We start from the raw sequence: 13,492 nt of genomic DNA, 5'->3' as shown, positions 1-13,492 counted from the left end.
AAGCCGGTAGTAAGTGGGACCTGTTCCCGGTGAGGGTTGGACTCCGCCAGGGCTGCCCTTTTTCACCGGTTCTGTTCATTACCTTTATGGACAGAATTTCTAGGCACAGCCATGGTGTGGAGTGTGTCGAGTTTGGTGGCAGGAGAATCTCGTCTCTGCTTTTTGCGGATGATGTGGTCCTCCTAGCTTCATCCAGCTCTGACCTTCAGCTCTTGCTGGGTAGGTTTGCAGCCGAGTGTGAAGGGGCTGGGATGAGGATCAGCACCTCTAAATCTGAGACCATGGTTCTCGACCGGAAAAGGGTGGCTTGCCAACTCCAGATCGGGGGATGGGGAGATTGACAGGCAGATTGGTTCAGCGTCTTGTAACGTGATGGAGCCGCCATTTCTCAGGGTTATTATCCTCTAACCACTGTTCCCCTTTGACAAGGTGCCAGAGTGCATGAAACAGCCTCAAGGTCATGCATTCGCTTCTAAACTGTTAACATTCCAGCAATGAAGACAGAAGAAGAATACTCCTTTATTTTCTTTGATTAAAAGCCAAAGAACTCTATTTTCAATAAAGCTAATCAAAACAACTTTTAGTCAATAATACAATGTGACCGATTTGTGAAATCACAATATAATGATTAATATGTTTTAATAAGTAAATGACTTATTCTAGTCACTAGACACGCTGATACACTAAGGCAAATAATCACATGACACATTGCTGTTGCTGATCCAATCAGAATCTTCCCCGTCTGATGCGTGGCGAGTCTCTGTGGTGTTTATTTAATCTGTCAGCTTTGATTCGTCCAGAATCAAAAACATCCGGATTAATAAAACAGTTACAATGCCATTATAAGTCAGTATTCAACATGATCTCAAGATCCCCTGAAGTTCACCGCATGCTAAGTGAAGTATGGAAAGGCCATCTATACTTTTCTTTTTAAGCTAAGAACAGGGAAAAACCTTTCGCTGTTATCAATCAACAACGGTTCCTTCAAAATAAAAGCTGAACTCGCTGACCCAAGGAGGGTCCCCCTTTTGACGCTGTGAAACACCTGTCGCTGTTTACCTGCAGAAAATCCAAGGACTAGTCTGTCGTTCTGTGACGCTGTGCCATCGGCTCCGGTACCGGAAGGAAGGTCCTGCAGGACCTGGGCATTCTGGATCCACCGTGGAGGTCTCACTGAAGGGTATGTGATTGCGACAAACTGGCATCTCATGTGTTTATGACCACGGTTCAAACTTGATCAGTTAGGAGCAAAACATCATATCCCACTCAGACTCGCTTCTCCGGACACGGAGGTTCTGAACTTGACATCGTTCACACACACACACACACACACACACACACACACACACACACACACACACACACACACACACACACACACGCACGCACGCACGCACACACACACACACACACACACACACACACACACACACACACACACACACACACACTTCATTCCAACAAACATCCATCATTAGAGAGTTAGTCTTGTTAAATTGCTTAAAAAATCATTTAGTAATAAATTTTCTTAAACGTTTGAAAGTCTCTCTCTCTTCTCTTGTCTCTCAGTTCATGCAAAGTGTTTATTGAATTAATAAAAAGATGCAATCTTCTGATTTAAATAACCCAGTGTCCATTAGATGGGATTCATACTAGATATGAATCTTTAATGTCTATGGTCATCAGTTAAATTGTAATTCAACTCCATTACAGTCTGCAGTGATGCGGACGCTGAGCCGATCTGTCGTGGTGAAGAGGGAGCTGAGCCAGAAAGCCAGGCTCTCGATTTACCGGTTGATCTACGTCCCAATCCTCACCTATGGTCATGAGCTTTGGGTAATGACCGAAAGAACGAGATTGCGGATACAAGCAGCTGAAATGAGTTTCCTCCGTAGGGTGGCCGGGCTCAGCCTTAGAGATAGGGTGAGGAGCTCGGACATTCGGGAGGGACTCGGAGTAGAACCGCTGCTCCTCCGGATCGAAAGGAGTCAGTTGAGGTGGTTTGGGCATCTGGTCAGGATGCCTCTTGGACGCCTGCCTGGGGAGGTGTTTCGAGCATGTCCTGCTGGCAGGAGGCCCCCGGGTCGACCCAGGACACGTTGGAGAGGTTACATCTCCAATCTGGTCTGGGAACGCCTTGGGGTCCTGCCGGAGGAGCTGGTGGAAGTGGCTGGGGAGAGGACCGTCTGGAGCTCCCTAGTTGGGATGCTGCCCCCGCGACCCGGATAAGCGGAGGGAGACGATGACGATGAGATATATATACTAAATATACACCACTTTGTTTTAATCATCTGATGCATCTAAAATGCATCTCAATAATTACAATTTTGATCTTAATTACGATCTGGGTTTTAAATGATCATTAAAACTGACTGAGCCGATTGTTAGCTCCTCCCTCAAGCTTACTCTTGCGCTGCTCTGAGTGGCAAATCAAGCGCAGCTCTCTCAGCTTCCAAGCCAGACCGAGGCTCTACTGAGGCCTTTTCACGGAGCTAGCGCTGCGGTCACGTGGGTCTGATGCTCATTAATTATACTGAATTTTAGGCTTTTAATACACTTAAACAGAAGAGTGAGAAAAAAATTCACCCCCCTCAGAGTTGTCATGAGTATAAACTAGATCATTTAAACCAAAAACATGTTTTGGTACCAGGCTGTAAACATGTTTATTTCTGCTGTGAAATTGGTATTTTTAACATGGGAGTCAATGAGGATTTGCTCGCTTCTGACACCAGCCCCCAGTGGATGAGGGTGGAACTGCAATTTTAGGTACTTCCAGGATTGCTCCAATTTTTGAGCTGCATTGTGGGGGCTTGGTTAAAACCTTTAGAACAATTCATGTCATGCCATTTGGATTACCTCAGTTTGTGGAAAAATATGAACAAGTTAACAGTAGGGTTGGGTATCGTTTGATTTTGAACAATTCTGATTCCAATTCCTTGTTTCGATTGCGGTTCCTATCGATTCCCGATTCCGAATCTTTCAAGACATGACATGTTTTACATGAGCCAGCTAACCACAGGTCCCACTTGATGAAATAATCTTAACTTCAACATGAATTTTAATTCTATGAACAACAACATCACCTTCATTTAGACAAAAACATGTTTTGGAGAGAAAAAGAAAAAGACTTGCAGCACAACCAGTGTGTTTGTTTCTGACCACAACCAAAGTCTGGAAGAAGCCTCTGGGATGAGAGGCTAAATGTCTCCAACATATCCAGAAACGTCCAGCTGTTTTCAGCCAAAACTCTCAGGATGATCATGTCCAGGATGACTGAGAACTACACCTCCATGCTGCAGCAGCGTTCAGTCAGAACAGAAAGTGAAACTTAAATGTAGCTGAATGCGTCTGACTGCTGACGCTCCGTGTGTGTTTTTATTTCTGCAGTGAGACAAACTCACCTCACACCATCCAGTTTGTTCTTTAAAGCTTCTATTAAATCCACCATGTTGACGTATTTTAGCAAGTTTCCTCTACGCTGCAGGAGTTAAAGTGTACATGACGGAGTAAAGGTTCTGTAGACGCGTTTGTTGGGGGACTCAGGCTGCACACGGACAGCTGGTGTGATCAGCTCTGAAAAACTGTCACAATATGCAGATCATGTTTATTTTTCGCGGAGATCGGCCGCGGATTCCTCTTCCGGTCTGCATTCTCTTCCGGTTGGCACTCCAGGAATCAAAACTAGGAATCGAAACTAGGAATCGAAATTAAAAACTTTGAACGATTCAGAGAAAAATGAACAGTTGGAACCGGTTCCAATCAATGCTCGATGCCCAACCCTAGTTAACGGCTAGTCTAAGATTCACACAAGCTGTTGATGTGTCCATCTCATAATGCAGGAGTGTCCTGCACTATCGTGGTTTTAATTATGTATTGGCAGTCGGATCCATTGTCTTGTCAGAACTGTAGAACCAGCATTAAGTTTTTGTCTCCTAATATTCATATTTAAGTGAATCTCACTTAAGAGATTGCAAGTTTTGTTGATCAACGTTCACTAGCTGTTTTGAAATTGCATTCTGCAGCTGGTTTTACCCTGTTCAGTTCATGTTTTTGTAGTCTATAATTTCTGTTATTCTGCTTGGAATATATGGTAGCTCTCATGTTCTAAAATGTTTTTGAAAACTACGAAAAATTCAGAGATTTTGTTACACACAGCAATTTCTATTATTTTATAATACCTAACTCTATTCTTTTAAATAATTTTATCTATTTATTTTAGTCAGTCTTGATATGTAACTAATATTACAAAAATACTAAAACTATAATTAAAACTATTAAAAACTAAACTGAAACTAACAAAATATTTGGCATGAAAAAAAAGTTTAATTATGTAAAGAAAATTAAAACTAATGAAAAATGCTTAAGTATTGAAACTGTGATGAAATGTAAAATGTTTCTGTACATGTGTCAAACTGGGCTAGTTTGTGCTTAAAGGGACTTTACGGAGTTTTCAATTTTTATGCTCGTGATTGCCCCCTCAGGCCAAAAGCGCAACGGCAGCTTCAATAGTAGGCTCGTGCACGAGGCGCGCATGCTGTACGTGCACACTCCTTAACGGAAATAACAGCTGAGGCAGTCCCGTGTGTGTATGTGTGTGTGTGTGTGTGGGGGGGGGGGGGGGTTGCGCAGCTAATTGATTAAATAATTTGGTTCTGTACCTTTCTCTTCAGCACAGCCAACAAAGGTTTATGATGGGTCAGTCCTCCTGCATGCTCAGTTCATTCCCTTCCCTCGCTTGAAAAATTGTTCCAAAATGAAAGTTGAACCCACATCTTTTTATCTGTGAATTCAATGCCGTTCGGCGAGTCTCAAATAAAAATTTGGGCATCTTACTGTAAAAAATTACCATTAATGTAAAAAAGAAACTCTAAATGAACTATGTTCACATCCAGAATCGAACCCACATCTTCTGCACGAGAGTCTGACGTCTTACTAGGTGAGCTAAAGCACCAGTGACGTCTTTTGTATCTGTAACATTTATATCCTTGATGACAGCTAAAACAACGTTCAGAGAACGGTTCGGAGTGAAAATGGTTATTTTGTTGCTAATTTGCAGGAAATATCTAGAAGAAAGTTCTACAGAAAGCAGCTAAGGGTCCTCAGAAATGTAGCTAGCTTTGTCACTAGGCGTTAGGAACAGCGACAAAGTGGCACTGCCTCTCTCTCTGCTGCTAAAGCTACGGATAGCAAATGCTAAGGGCTATGCCTGAGCGTGAACGCGCATGAAGCAGCCTGCTCGACCCGAGCATCTCTCTTTTTCTGTGATTTTACAGAAAAACAGGCAATCACAGTAAAAATGCCAGGGCTCATTCTACAGGACCAGGGCATTGCAGGAGAATGTATGAAGAAGAAATTTATTATTTCTATACATGGTTTGACTGTCAAACTTCCATAATGCCCTTTTAAGGAATATGTGATTAAAGTAGTCAAAATCTCATTTTTTAACTTTACGGCAAAAACATTTAACCACACTTAATGTATACAACCTTCGTCTTCGTCTTCCTCCGCTTATCCGGGTCCGGGTCGCGGGGGCAGCATCCCAATTAGGGAGCTCCAGGCCGTCCTCTCCCCGGCCTTGTCCACCAGCTCCTCCGGCAGGACCCCAAGGCGTTCCCGGACCAGATTGGAGATGTAACCTCTCCAACGTGTCCTGGGTCGACCCGGGGGCCTTCTGCCGGCAGGACATGCCCGAAACACCTCCCCGGGGAGGCGTCCAGGAGGCATCCTGACCAGATGCCCAAACCACCTCAACTGGCTCCTTTCGATCTGGAGGAGCAGCGGTTCTACTCCGAGTCCCTCCCGAATGTCCGAGCTCCTCACCCTATCTCTAAGGCTGAGCCCGGCCACCCTACGGAGGAAACTCATTTCGGCCGCTTGTATCCGCGATCTTGTTCTTTCGGTCATTACCCAAAGCTCATGACCATAGGTGAGGATTGGGACGTAGATCGACCGGTAAATCGAGAGCCTGGCTTTCTGGCTCAGCTCCCTCTTCCCCACGACAGATCGGCTCAGCGTCCGCATCACTGCAGACGCCGAACCAATCCGCCTGTCGATCTCCCGATCCCTCCTACCCTCACTCGTGAACAAGACCCCGAGATACTTAAACTCCTCTACTTGAGGTAGGACCTCTCCCCCGACCCGGAGGTGGCAAGCCACCCTTTTCCGGTCGAGAACCATGGTCTCAGATTTGGAGGTGCTGATCCTCATCCCAGCCGCTTCACATTCGACCGCGAACCTACCCAGCAAGAGCTGAAGGTCAGAGCTGGATGAAGCTAGGAGGACCACATCATCCGCAAAAAGCAGAGACGAGATTCTCCTGCCACCAAACTCGACACACTCCACACCACGGCTGCGTCTAGAAATTCTGTCCATAAAAGTGATGAACAGAACCGGTGACAAAGGGCAGCCCTGGCGGAGTCCAACCCTCACTGGGAACAGGTCCGACTTACTACCGGCTATGCGGACCAAACTCACGCTCCTCTGGTAAAGGGACTGAATGGCCCTTAACAGAAAGCCACCCACCCCATACTCCTGGAGCGTCCCCCACAGGGTGCCCCTGGGGACACGGTCATAAGCCTTCTCCAAATCCACAAAGCACATGTGGATTGGTTGGGCAAACTCCCATGCCCCCTCCATCACCCTTGCAAGGGTATAGAGCTGGTCCACAGTTCCACGGCCAGGACGAAAACCACATTGCTCCTCCTCAATCTGAGATTCAACTATCGATCGGACCCTCCTCTCCAGTACCTTGGCGTAGACCTTTCCAGGGAGGCTGAGGAGTGTGATCCCCCTATAGTTGGAACACACCCTCAGGTCACCCTTCTTAAAGATGGGGACCACCACCCCGGTCTGCCACTCCCTAGGAACTGCCCCTGATGACCACGCAATGTTAAAGAGACGTTTCAACCATGACAGCCCTACAACATCCATAGCCTTGAGATACCCAGGACGAACCTCATCCGCCCCCGGGGCTCCGCCGCTGTGTAGTTGTTTGACTACCTCAGCAACTTCTGCCCCCGAGATCGGACAGTCCATCTCCAGGCCTCCCAGCTCTGGTTCCTCCTCGGAATGCGCATTGGTGGGATTGAGGAGCTCCTCAAAGTATTCCTTCCACCGTCCGACTATAGCCTCAGTTGACGTCAGCAGCTCCCCATCCCCACTGTAAACAGTGTGAGCGAGTTGCTGCCTTCCTCTCCTGAGGCGCCGGACAGTTTGCCAGAACCTCTTTGGAGCCGATCGATAGTCTTTCTCCATGGCCTCAGCAAACTCCTCCCACGCCCGAGTTTTTGCCTCGGCAACTGCCACTGCTGCACCCTGCTTGGCTATCCGGTACCTGTCTGCTGCCTCCGGAGACCCACAGACCAGCCACGCCCTGTAGGCCTCCTTCTTCAGCCTGACGGCTCCCCGAACCTCTGGTGTCCACCAGCGGGTACGGGGGTTGCCACCACGACTGGCACCGGCCACCTTACGACCACAGCTAGCAACAGCCGCCTCGACAATCGCAGAGTGGAACAAGGCCCACTCGGACTCAATGTCCCCCACTGCTCTCGGGACGTGGTCAAAGCTCTGCCGGAGGTGGGAGTTGAATACCGTCTTGACAGGTTCTTCTGCCAGGCGTTCCCAGCAGACCCTCACTATGCGTTTGGGTCTGCCAGGTCTACGCGGCATGTTCCCTTGCCATCTGATCCAACTCACCACCAGGTGGTGATCAGTTGACAGCTCCGCCCCTCTCTTCACTCGGGTGTCCAAAACATACGGCCGCAGGTCAGATGATACGACTACAAAATCTATCATCGACCTGTGACCTAGGCTGCCCTGGTACCAAGTGTACCGGTGGGCATCCTTATGTTCGAACATGGTGTTCGTTATGGCCAACCTGCGGCTTGCACAGAAGTCCAATAACAAAACACCGCTCGAGTTCAGATTAGGTGGGCCGTTCCTCCCAATCACACCCCTCCAGGTCAAGCTGTCATTGCCCAAGTGAGCATTGAAGTCCCCCAGCAGGACAATGGAGTCCCCTGATGGAGCACTATCTAGCACTCGTCCCAGGGACTCCAAAAAGGGTGGGTACTCTGAACTGATATTTGGCCCATAAGCACAAACAACAGTCAGGACCCGTTCCCCGACCCGAAGGCGCAAGGAAGCTACCCTCTTGTCCCCCGGGGTAAACCCCAACACACAGGCAGAGAGTCTCGGGGCTAACAAAAAGCCAACCCCAGCCCTCCGCCTCTCACCCGGAGCAACTCCAGCAAAGTAGAGTGTCCAACCCCTCTCCAGGTCTCGGGTTCCAGAGCCAATGCAATGTGTCGAGGTGAGTCCGACTATATCTAGCCGGTACCGCTCAACCTCTGCCACAAGCTCCGGCTCCTTCCCCGCCAGCGAGGTGACGTTCCATGTCCCAAAAACTAGTTTTCTTGTCCGGGGATTGGACCGCCAAGGCTCCCGCCTTGGTCTGCCACCCGATTCGCATTGCACCGGACCCTTCATGTTCCTCCTGCGGGTGGTGGGTCCACAGTTGGACAAGCCCATGTATCCGGTTCGGGCTGGGCCCGGCCGGGCCCCATGGGCGAAAGCCCGGCCACCAGGCGCTCGCTCACGGGCCCCAACCCCAGGCCTGGCTCCAGGGTGGGACCCCGGTAACCCTCCGGGCCGGGTACTCTGACTCTTCGTTTTAACCGCCATGAAAGATCCTTCGAACCGTTCTTTGTCTCACCCTTCAACTAAGACCAATTTGTCATGGGAGACCCTACCAGGGGCACTAAGTGCCCCAGACAACATAGCTCCTAGGATCATTAGGGCACTCAAACTCCTCCACCACGATAAGGTGATGGTTCAAGGAGGAGTGTGAATTTTAGACACAAACTGATGACATTTTCCTGATATAGAGGGTTTAGTTAGTTAACACGTTAAAATATACCACGATAATAATGAAAACCATGATAACTTTGGTCACAATAACCGCGAGGTTACATTTTCACACCGTGACAACTCTATTATGTTCCAGTCATGAGTCATTTATATTTCAGTATGCTAATGTTTCTTGCATTGCATCATGGGAATTTTGGGCAAGAAATTACGTGTTTTACTTATAATTTGGTTGGTTTACTTACTAATTGTGACCACTTACAAAACATTACAATCAATGTATCGAAATATGATTATGATTCATTGAAGAAGCAAGCCATAACCAATTATAGTGGAATGCAGTTTTGTTATTTTACCGCGGCACCAGCGTTAGATCCAAACTTAAAATATAGTCAGGATTCTAAAATTAACTCTAAAGTTAACGGGTAACCAGTGCAGAGACGTTAGAATAGAGCTCCGGGAGTTGACGTCACTTTTCCCGGCATGCAACAGTTCAAATCGAAACGGCGCCATATTGGCATGCAGAAGCCGGCAGCTGGACTATTTGTTATTGTCAGAAAGCTCAATCAAACGGGAAATATGGTAGATTCCTGTTGTGCCCCAGGATGCAGAACAGACGCGGACGACATAAGGAATGAGCCATCTACAGGATTCCCCAAGATCCGGAGCGCCGCAAACGTTGGATCATTGTAATAAAACGCGCTAGTGACCGGGCGAAAATGAAGCTGTGGGATCCCGAGAGTAAAGGTTTTCGCTTATGCAGCGACCACTTCATATCAGGTACTTAAACCAACGTTTCCTCAACTGTGTGTGGTATTTATTTTAAATGCTTTTATTATGATTATTAGTGGGCTTCCTAAACTTATTTTGGCGTGGCTTTTTCTGTCTTATTACTCATAGCAGCAAGTAAACATCACGTAAAACGTTGCCTCGTGAGTTCTGCGTGCTGCCGTTTCCGTGTTTTATGATCACAGCAATTAACCGGCTAAGCTGTATTTAATTTTTAAGCAATGGTTGATCAATTGTCAGATCACACACCGAGACTACTTACGTGTAAATCTGTTATTTGTCCGTCCATCCATCCATTTTCATCCGCGTATCCGGAGTCGGGTTGCGGGGGCAGCAGCGTGACTTCCCTCTCCCCAGCCGCCGGAGCCAGCTCCTCCGGGTAAATCCCAAGGGGTTCCCCGGTCAGGTCCGGTGTTGTGCCGGTAAGAAGCCCGCTCCGACAGCTTCTGGCGTCGGAGCGGGCAGTAGAGGCGAGAGTCCCAGACCTTCTCCCCAGCTCCTCCGGCCGGGGGAATCCCAAGGGGTTCCCCCGGCCAGGTCCGGTGTTGTGCCGGTAAGAAGTCCGCTCCGACATCTTCTGTCGTTTTTAAAAAGTATCCCAGGGGCACGGTAAGGGTCGGAGATGTTTAGTCTATTTAATTTCTGACTATATAAAACAATTTCTTCTGTTTTAAAGTGTGAAGTAAACTCCGACGAAGTAAAATCCAAGCGGATCCCGTTCATGTTCATGGTTACATCCGTGTTTGTTTACCTTTTTTGCATGCCAAAATGGCGTCCACTAACTGAGAGTCACGTGGGGTCCGGAGCTCTATAGGAGTGATGTGAGCTCTTCCGTTTGCTCCAGTTAGGAGCCTCGCTGCACATTTGCCTTTTATTTGACTAAAGTCGTCACATAAAAGGCAGCCCTAAAATAAAGCTGATTTGCCTAAAATGAGCAGTTTCAAGAAGTTCCTTATTGTGACATCACAGTAAGGAAAACAAACATAGCACCCCCCCCTCACCTGTTGACCCCGGAGCAGCAGCAGCTCTGATCTCAGCCTCAGGAAACAGTGACAAAAGGAGTTGGTGTCTGTCTGGTTTTGCTTCATCGTGGTCTCTTTCCTCACCAGCAGGAGTCACAAGGGAGGTCACCGTCTCCTGCTTCAGTACACACTGCTCTTCATCCTGACTGATGCAGAGCTCCTCTTGTTTTACAATCTGCAAAGGTTCTGGCTCATCCTGCTCCACTTTCATCTGTGGAGGTTCTGGTCCCTCCTGTAAAGGTTCTGCTTGTTCCTGCTCCAAACTGGAGGTCCTCTCCTGGTTCCAGAGCTGCTGGTCAGTCAGAACCTCCTCATCTGTCCTGACATAATGCAGTGGGAGTTCTGGACAGACAAACAGACCAAACAAAAAGCTGAGTCATGTGACAATAAGAAAGCACACTTCACTTGAACCATCTGATGCATCTGAAGATGTTTTAGAAAACAATGAACTCTTAACCTCTCTGTGTGTGTGTGTGTGTGTGTGTGTGTGTGTGTGTGTGTGTGTGTGTGTGTGTGTGTGTGTGTGTGTGTGTGTGTGTGTGTGTGTGACTGGACTGACTCGTTTAACAAGTCTCTGATTGTAGAACATCAGCTGGAAACGTTCACCAAGCCTTTAAAGTTTGTCTCTTTTAAACTGATTTAGTGGAGTTCCTGAAAAGGAAAACTTCCTAAAATCCCTGAAATGTTATTGATTTGTTTCTCTAAAGTGGAACAAAGTTTACCGCAGACTGATTTCAGCTCAGTTGTGTCAAAAAGCTTCAGAACAGCAAACGGATCCAAGCAGACTGTCCTGAGATTGTGTCCTCAGTAAAACCACATGAGTCCCGCTGCTGTTTCATACCTATTCTGTGTAAGTTGATCTGTGGTTTCCAGCTGATCTCCAGCAGTCTGCGCTGACGATCGATCTCTTCCTCGTAGCGGACGATGGTTTTTTCAAACTCGGAGAAGATTTCTGCAGCAGCAGCAGTTAGCCGCTCTCTGATCACCTCTCTCAGAGACTGAGCTGAAGACATTGTTGCTGCAGAGCCTCAGAGGTTCCCCTCACACACCAGCACAGCAAGCTAGCGCTGGTAGCTAACGACAAGCTAGCTCTGATAACAGCTTCCGGTCATGTGGCTGCGTGAAGGCGCGTTAGCGCCACCTACTGGACTGGAGTTGTACCAGCAACAACAGGGAAGAGATGAAGGTGTGGATCACAGGTTCAGGTCAAAAGGTGACAGAATGAGACTAATAACAGTGGAAAGAGAAACTGTTGAAGATCTGAGGGAAACGATCAACAGAGAAGATTTAGCTGGAATCACACAGCTGCAGGTTTTTAGGGACAAAGAGAAAACTGATCCATCTGTTACTGGAATTCAACAATCAGTTCTCTGGAGGAACAAATGATTTCATCCCTCCTGATGTTCTTAGTTCAGTTCAGTTTATTTATAAAGTGTTAGATGGGAAGCGAGACTAGAGAGGATGTAAAGCTGTTTTCACTCAAGGGGGGGACGATAGCCGTGAACTATCAGGGTCAGTGTTTAATGCCACCATTAGTTCCATTTTACACACTCCAGCTACTTTGTCCCCCCTCTTCCCTCTTAACACTCCACACATCACATCCTGTTAGCGGCACCTTCAAAATAAAAGAGTTTGGTGGCAGGAGAATCTCATCTCGACATTTTGTGGATGATAGGGAGATCCCGATCCGATTACATGATCGGAAACCGGCCCGATCACGTGGTTTCAGACTGATCGGGACTCGGGCTTTACTTCCCGATCCAAGCCTCGATTTGGAGTCGGATACTGGGTTCAAATTACAGGAGAGCAACTTGGTTCTCCTTAAAGGTTGTCAGGCTCCCCTGATGCCCTTAACTTACACACCCAGAAGGAGCACAAAAGAGATCCAGTTTCTACCTTTATGTACTAAGATTACACCAGAAAGCTGGTTAACGTGTGTTCTATTACATAAAGTAAGTTGCGTTTGCTGGTTTGCAAATGAAATTAACATTTCATTCTAATTCATCTGTATTTTCCCACTGCATATTAGTATTAACTGTATTTCTCTAAAAATTTACACGATTGTACTCTGAGCACGATAAAAAAAAAGAAGCCTATGCTATACTCACCCTGCCATGCAGGTACGTAGTTCTCTGGTTTGTTTACTATGACCCAAGCCTCGTACATAGCAGTCTTGTGTCCTTGTCTTTGGCTAGGAAGGACTTCTGCCTTCAAGACGCAAAACTCAGAGTCTATGTCGTGATATTTTACTTTCTGTACATGGCCACAGACAACATAGTTGTATGCATCTAACGATTTGTATGCCCGTAGCTTCTCACGTGTGTACTTACTGGGCCTCTCCACTAAAAACGTATATATATATCGGGCCACTGGATATCTGGCCACGCACCTACATCTTCCACCCATTCCGTAATGCCACAGGGATCCGGGAGTCTGTTGCCATTCATTAAAGTGAGTTTAATAATATAACATTCAAGATTTGCCGGTGATAACCCCGCAGCGTAGCTTTATAAAGTCTGACACAACGCCATTCTCTGTTAACAAGCTGCGCGCGCATTCTCGCTGACGTCATATTGTTTACAAACAGTAAAAGGGTCTATAGTGGTTTTAGTGATGTCAGTCAGTTCCATTGTCTTGTCTGTAGAACCAGCATTTAATTTATTGTCTCCTAATATTCATATTTAAATTAATCTAAATTACTTCAGAGATTGCAAGTTCTGTTGACCTACATACATTTGCTGTTTTGAAAATGCATTCTGCAGCTGGTTTGTATCCTGTTCAGTTCATTATAGATAGATAGATAGATAGATAGATAG

General features: G+C 47.0%; 1 protein-coding gene across 1 annotated transcript in view; it reads right to left on the bottom strand.

Moving 5' to 3' along the window:
* Positions 1–13,492, bottom strand: part of LOC129154097 (zinc finger protein 850) — a 244,280-nt gene that overhangs the window by 17,338 nt on the left and 213,450 nt on the right. The window contains 4 exon segments of the mRNA XM_070542432.1: positions 10,656–11,018; positions 11,518–11,704; positions 11,822–11,825; positions 11,874–11,936. Coding sequence (XP_070398533.1) covers positions 10,656–11,018; positions 11,518–11,704; positions 11,822–11,825; positions 11,874–11,936 — 617 coding nt within the window.

This window comes from Nothobranchius furzeri, chromosome 2 (genome assembly GCF_043380555.1).
Source record: "Nothobranchius furzeri strain GRZ-AD chromosome 2, NfurGRZ-RIMD1, whole genome shotgun sequence".
In the NCBI taxonomy this organism is placed as follows: domain Eukaryota; kingdom Metazoa; phylum Chordata; class Actinopteri; order Cyprinodontiformes; family Nothobranchiidae; genus Nothobranchius; species Nothobranchius furzeri.
The sequence above is the reverse complement of the archived record's forward strand: the minus strand, read 5'-3'. Positions and strand labels throughout refer to the sequence as shown.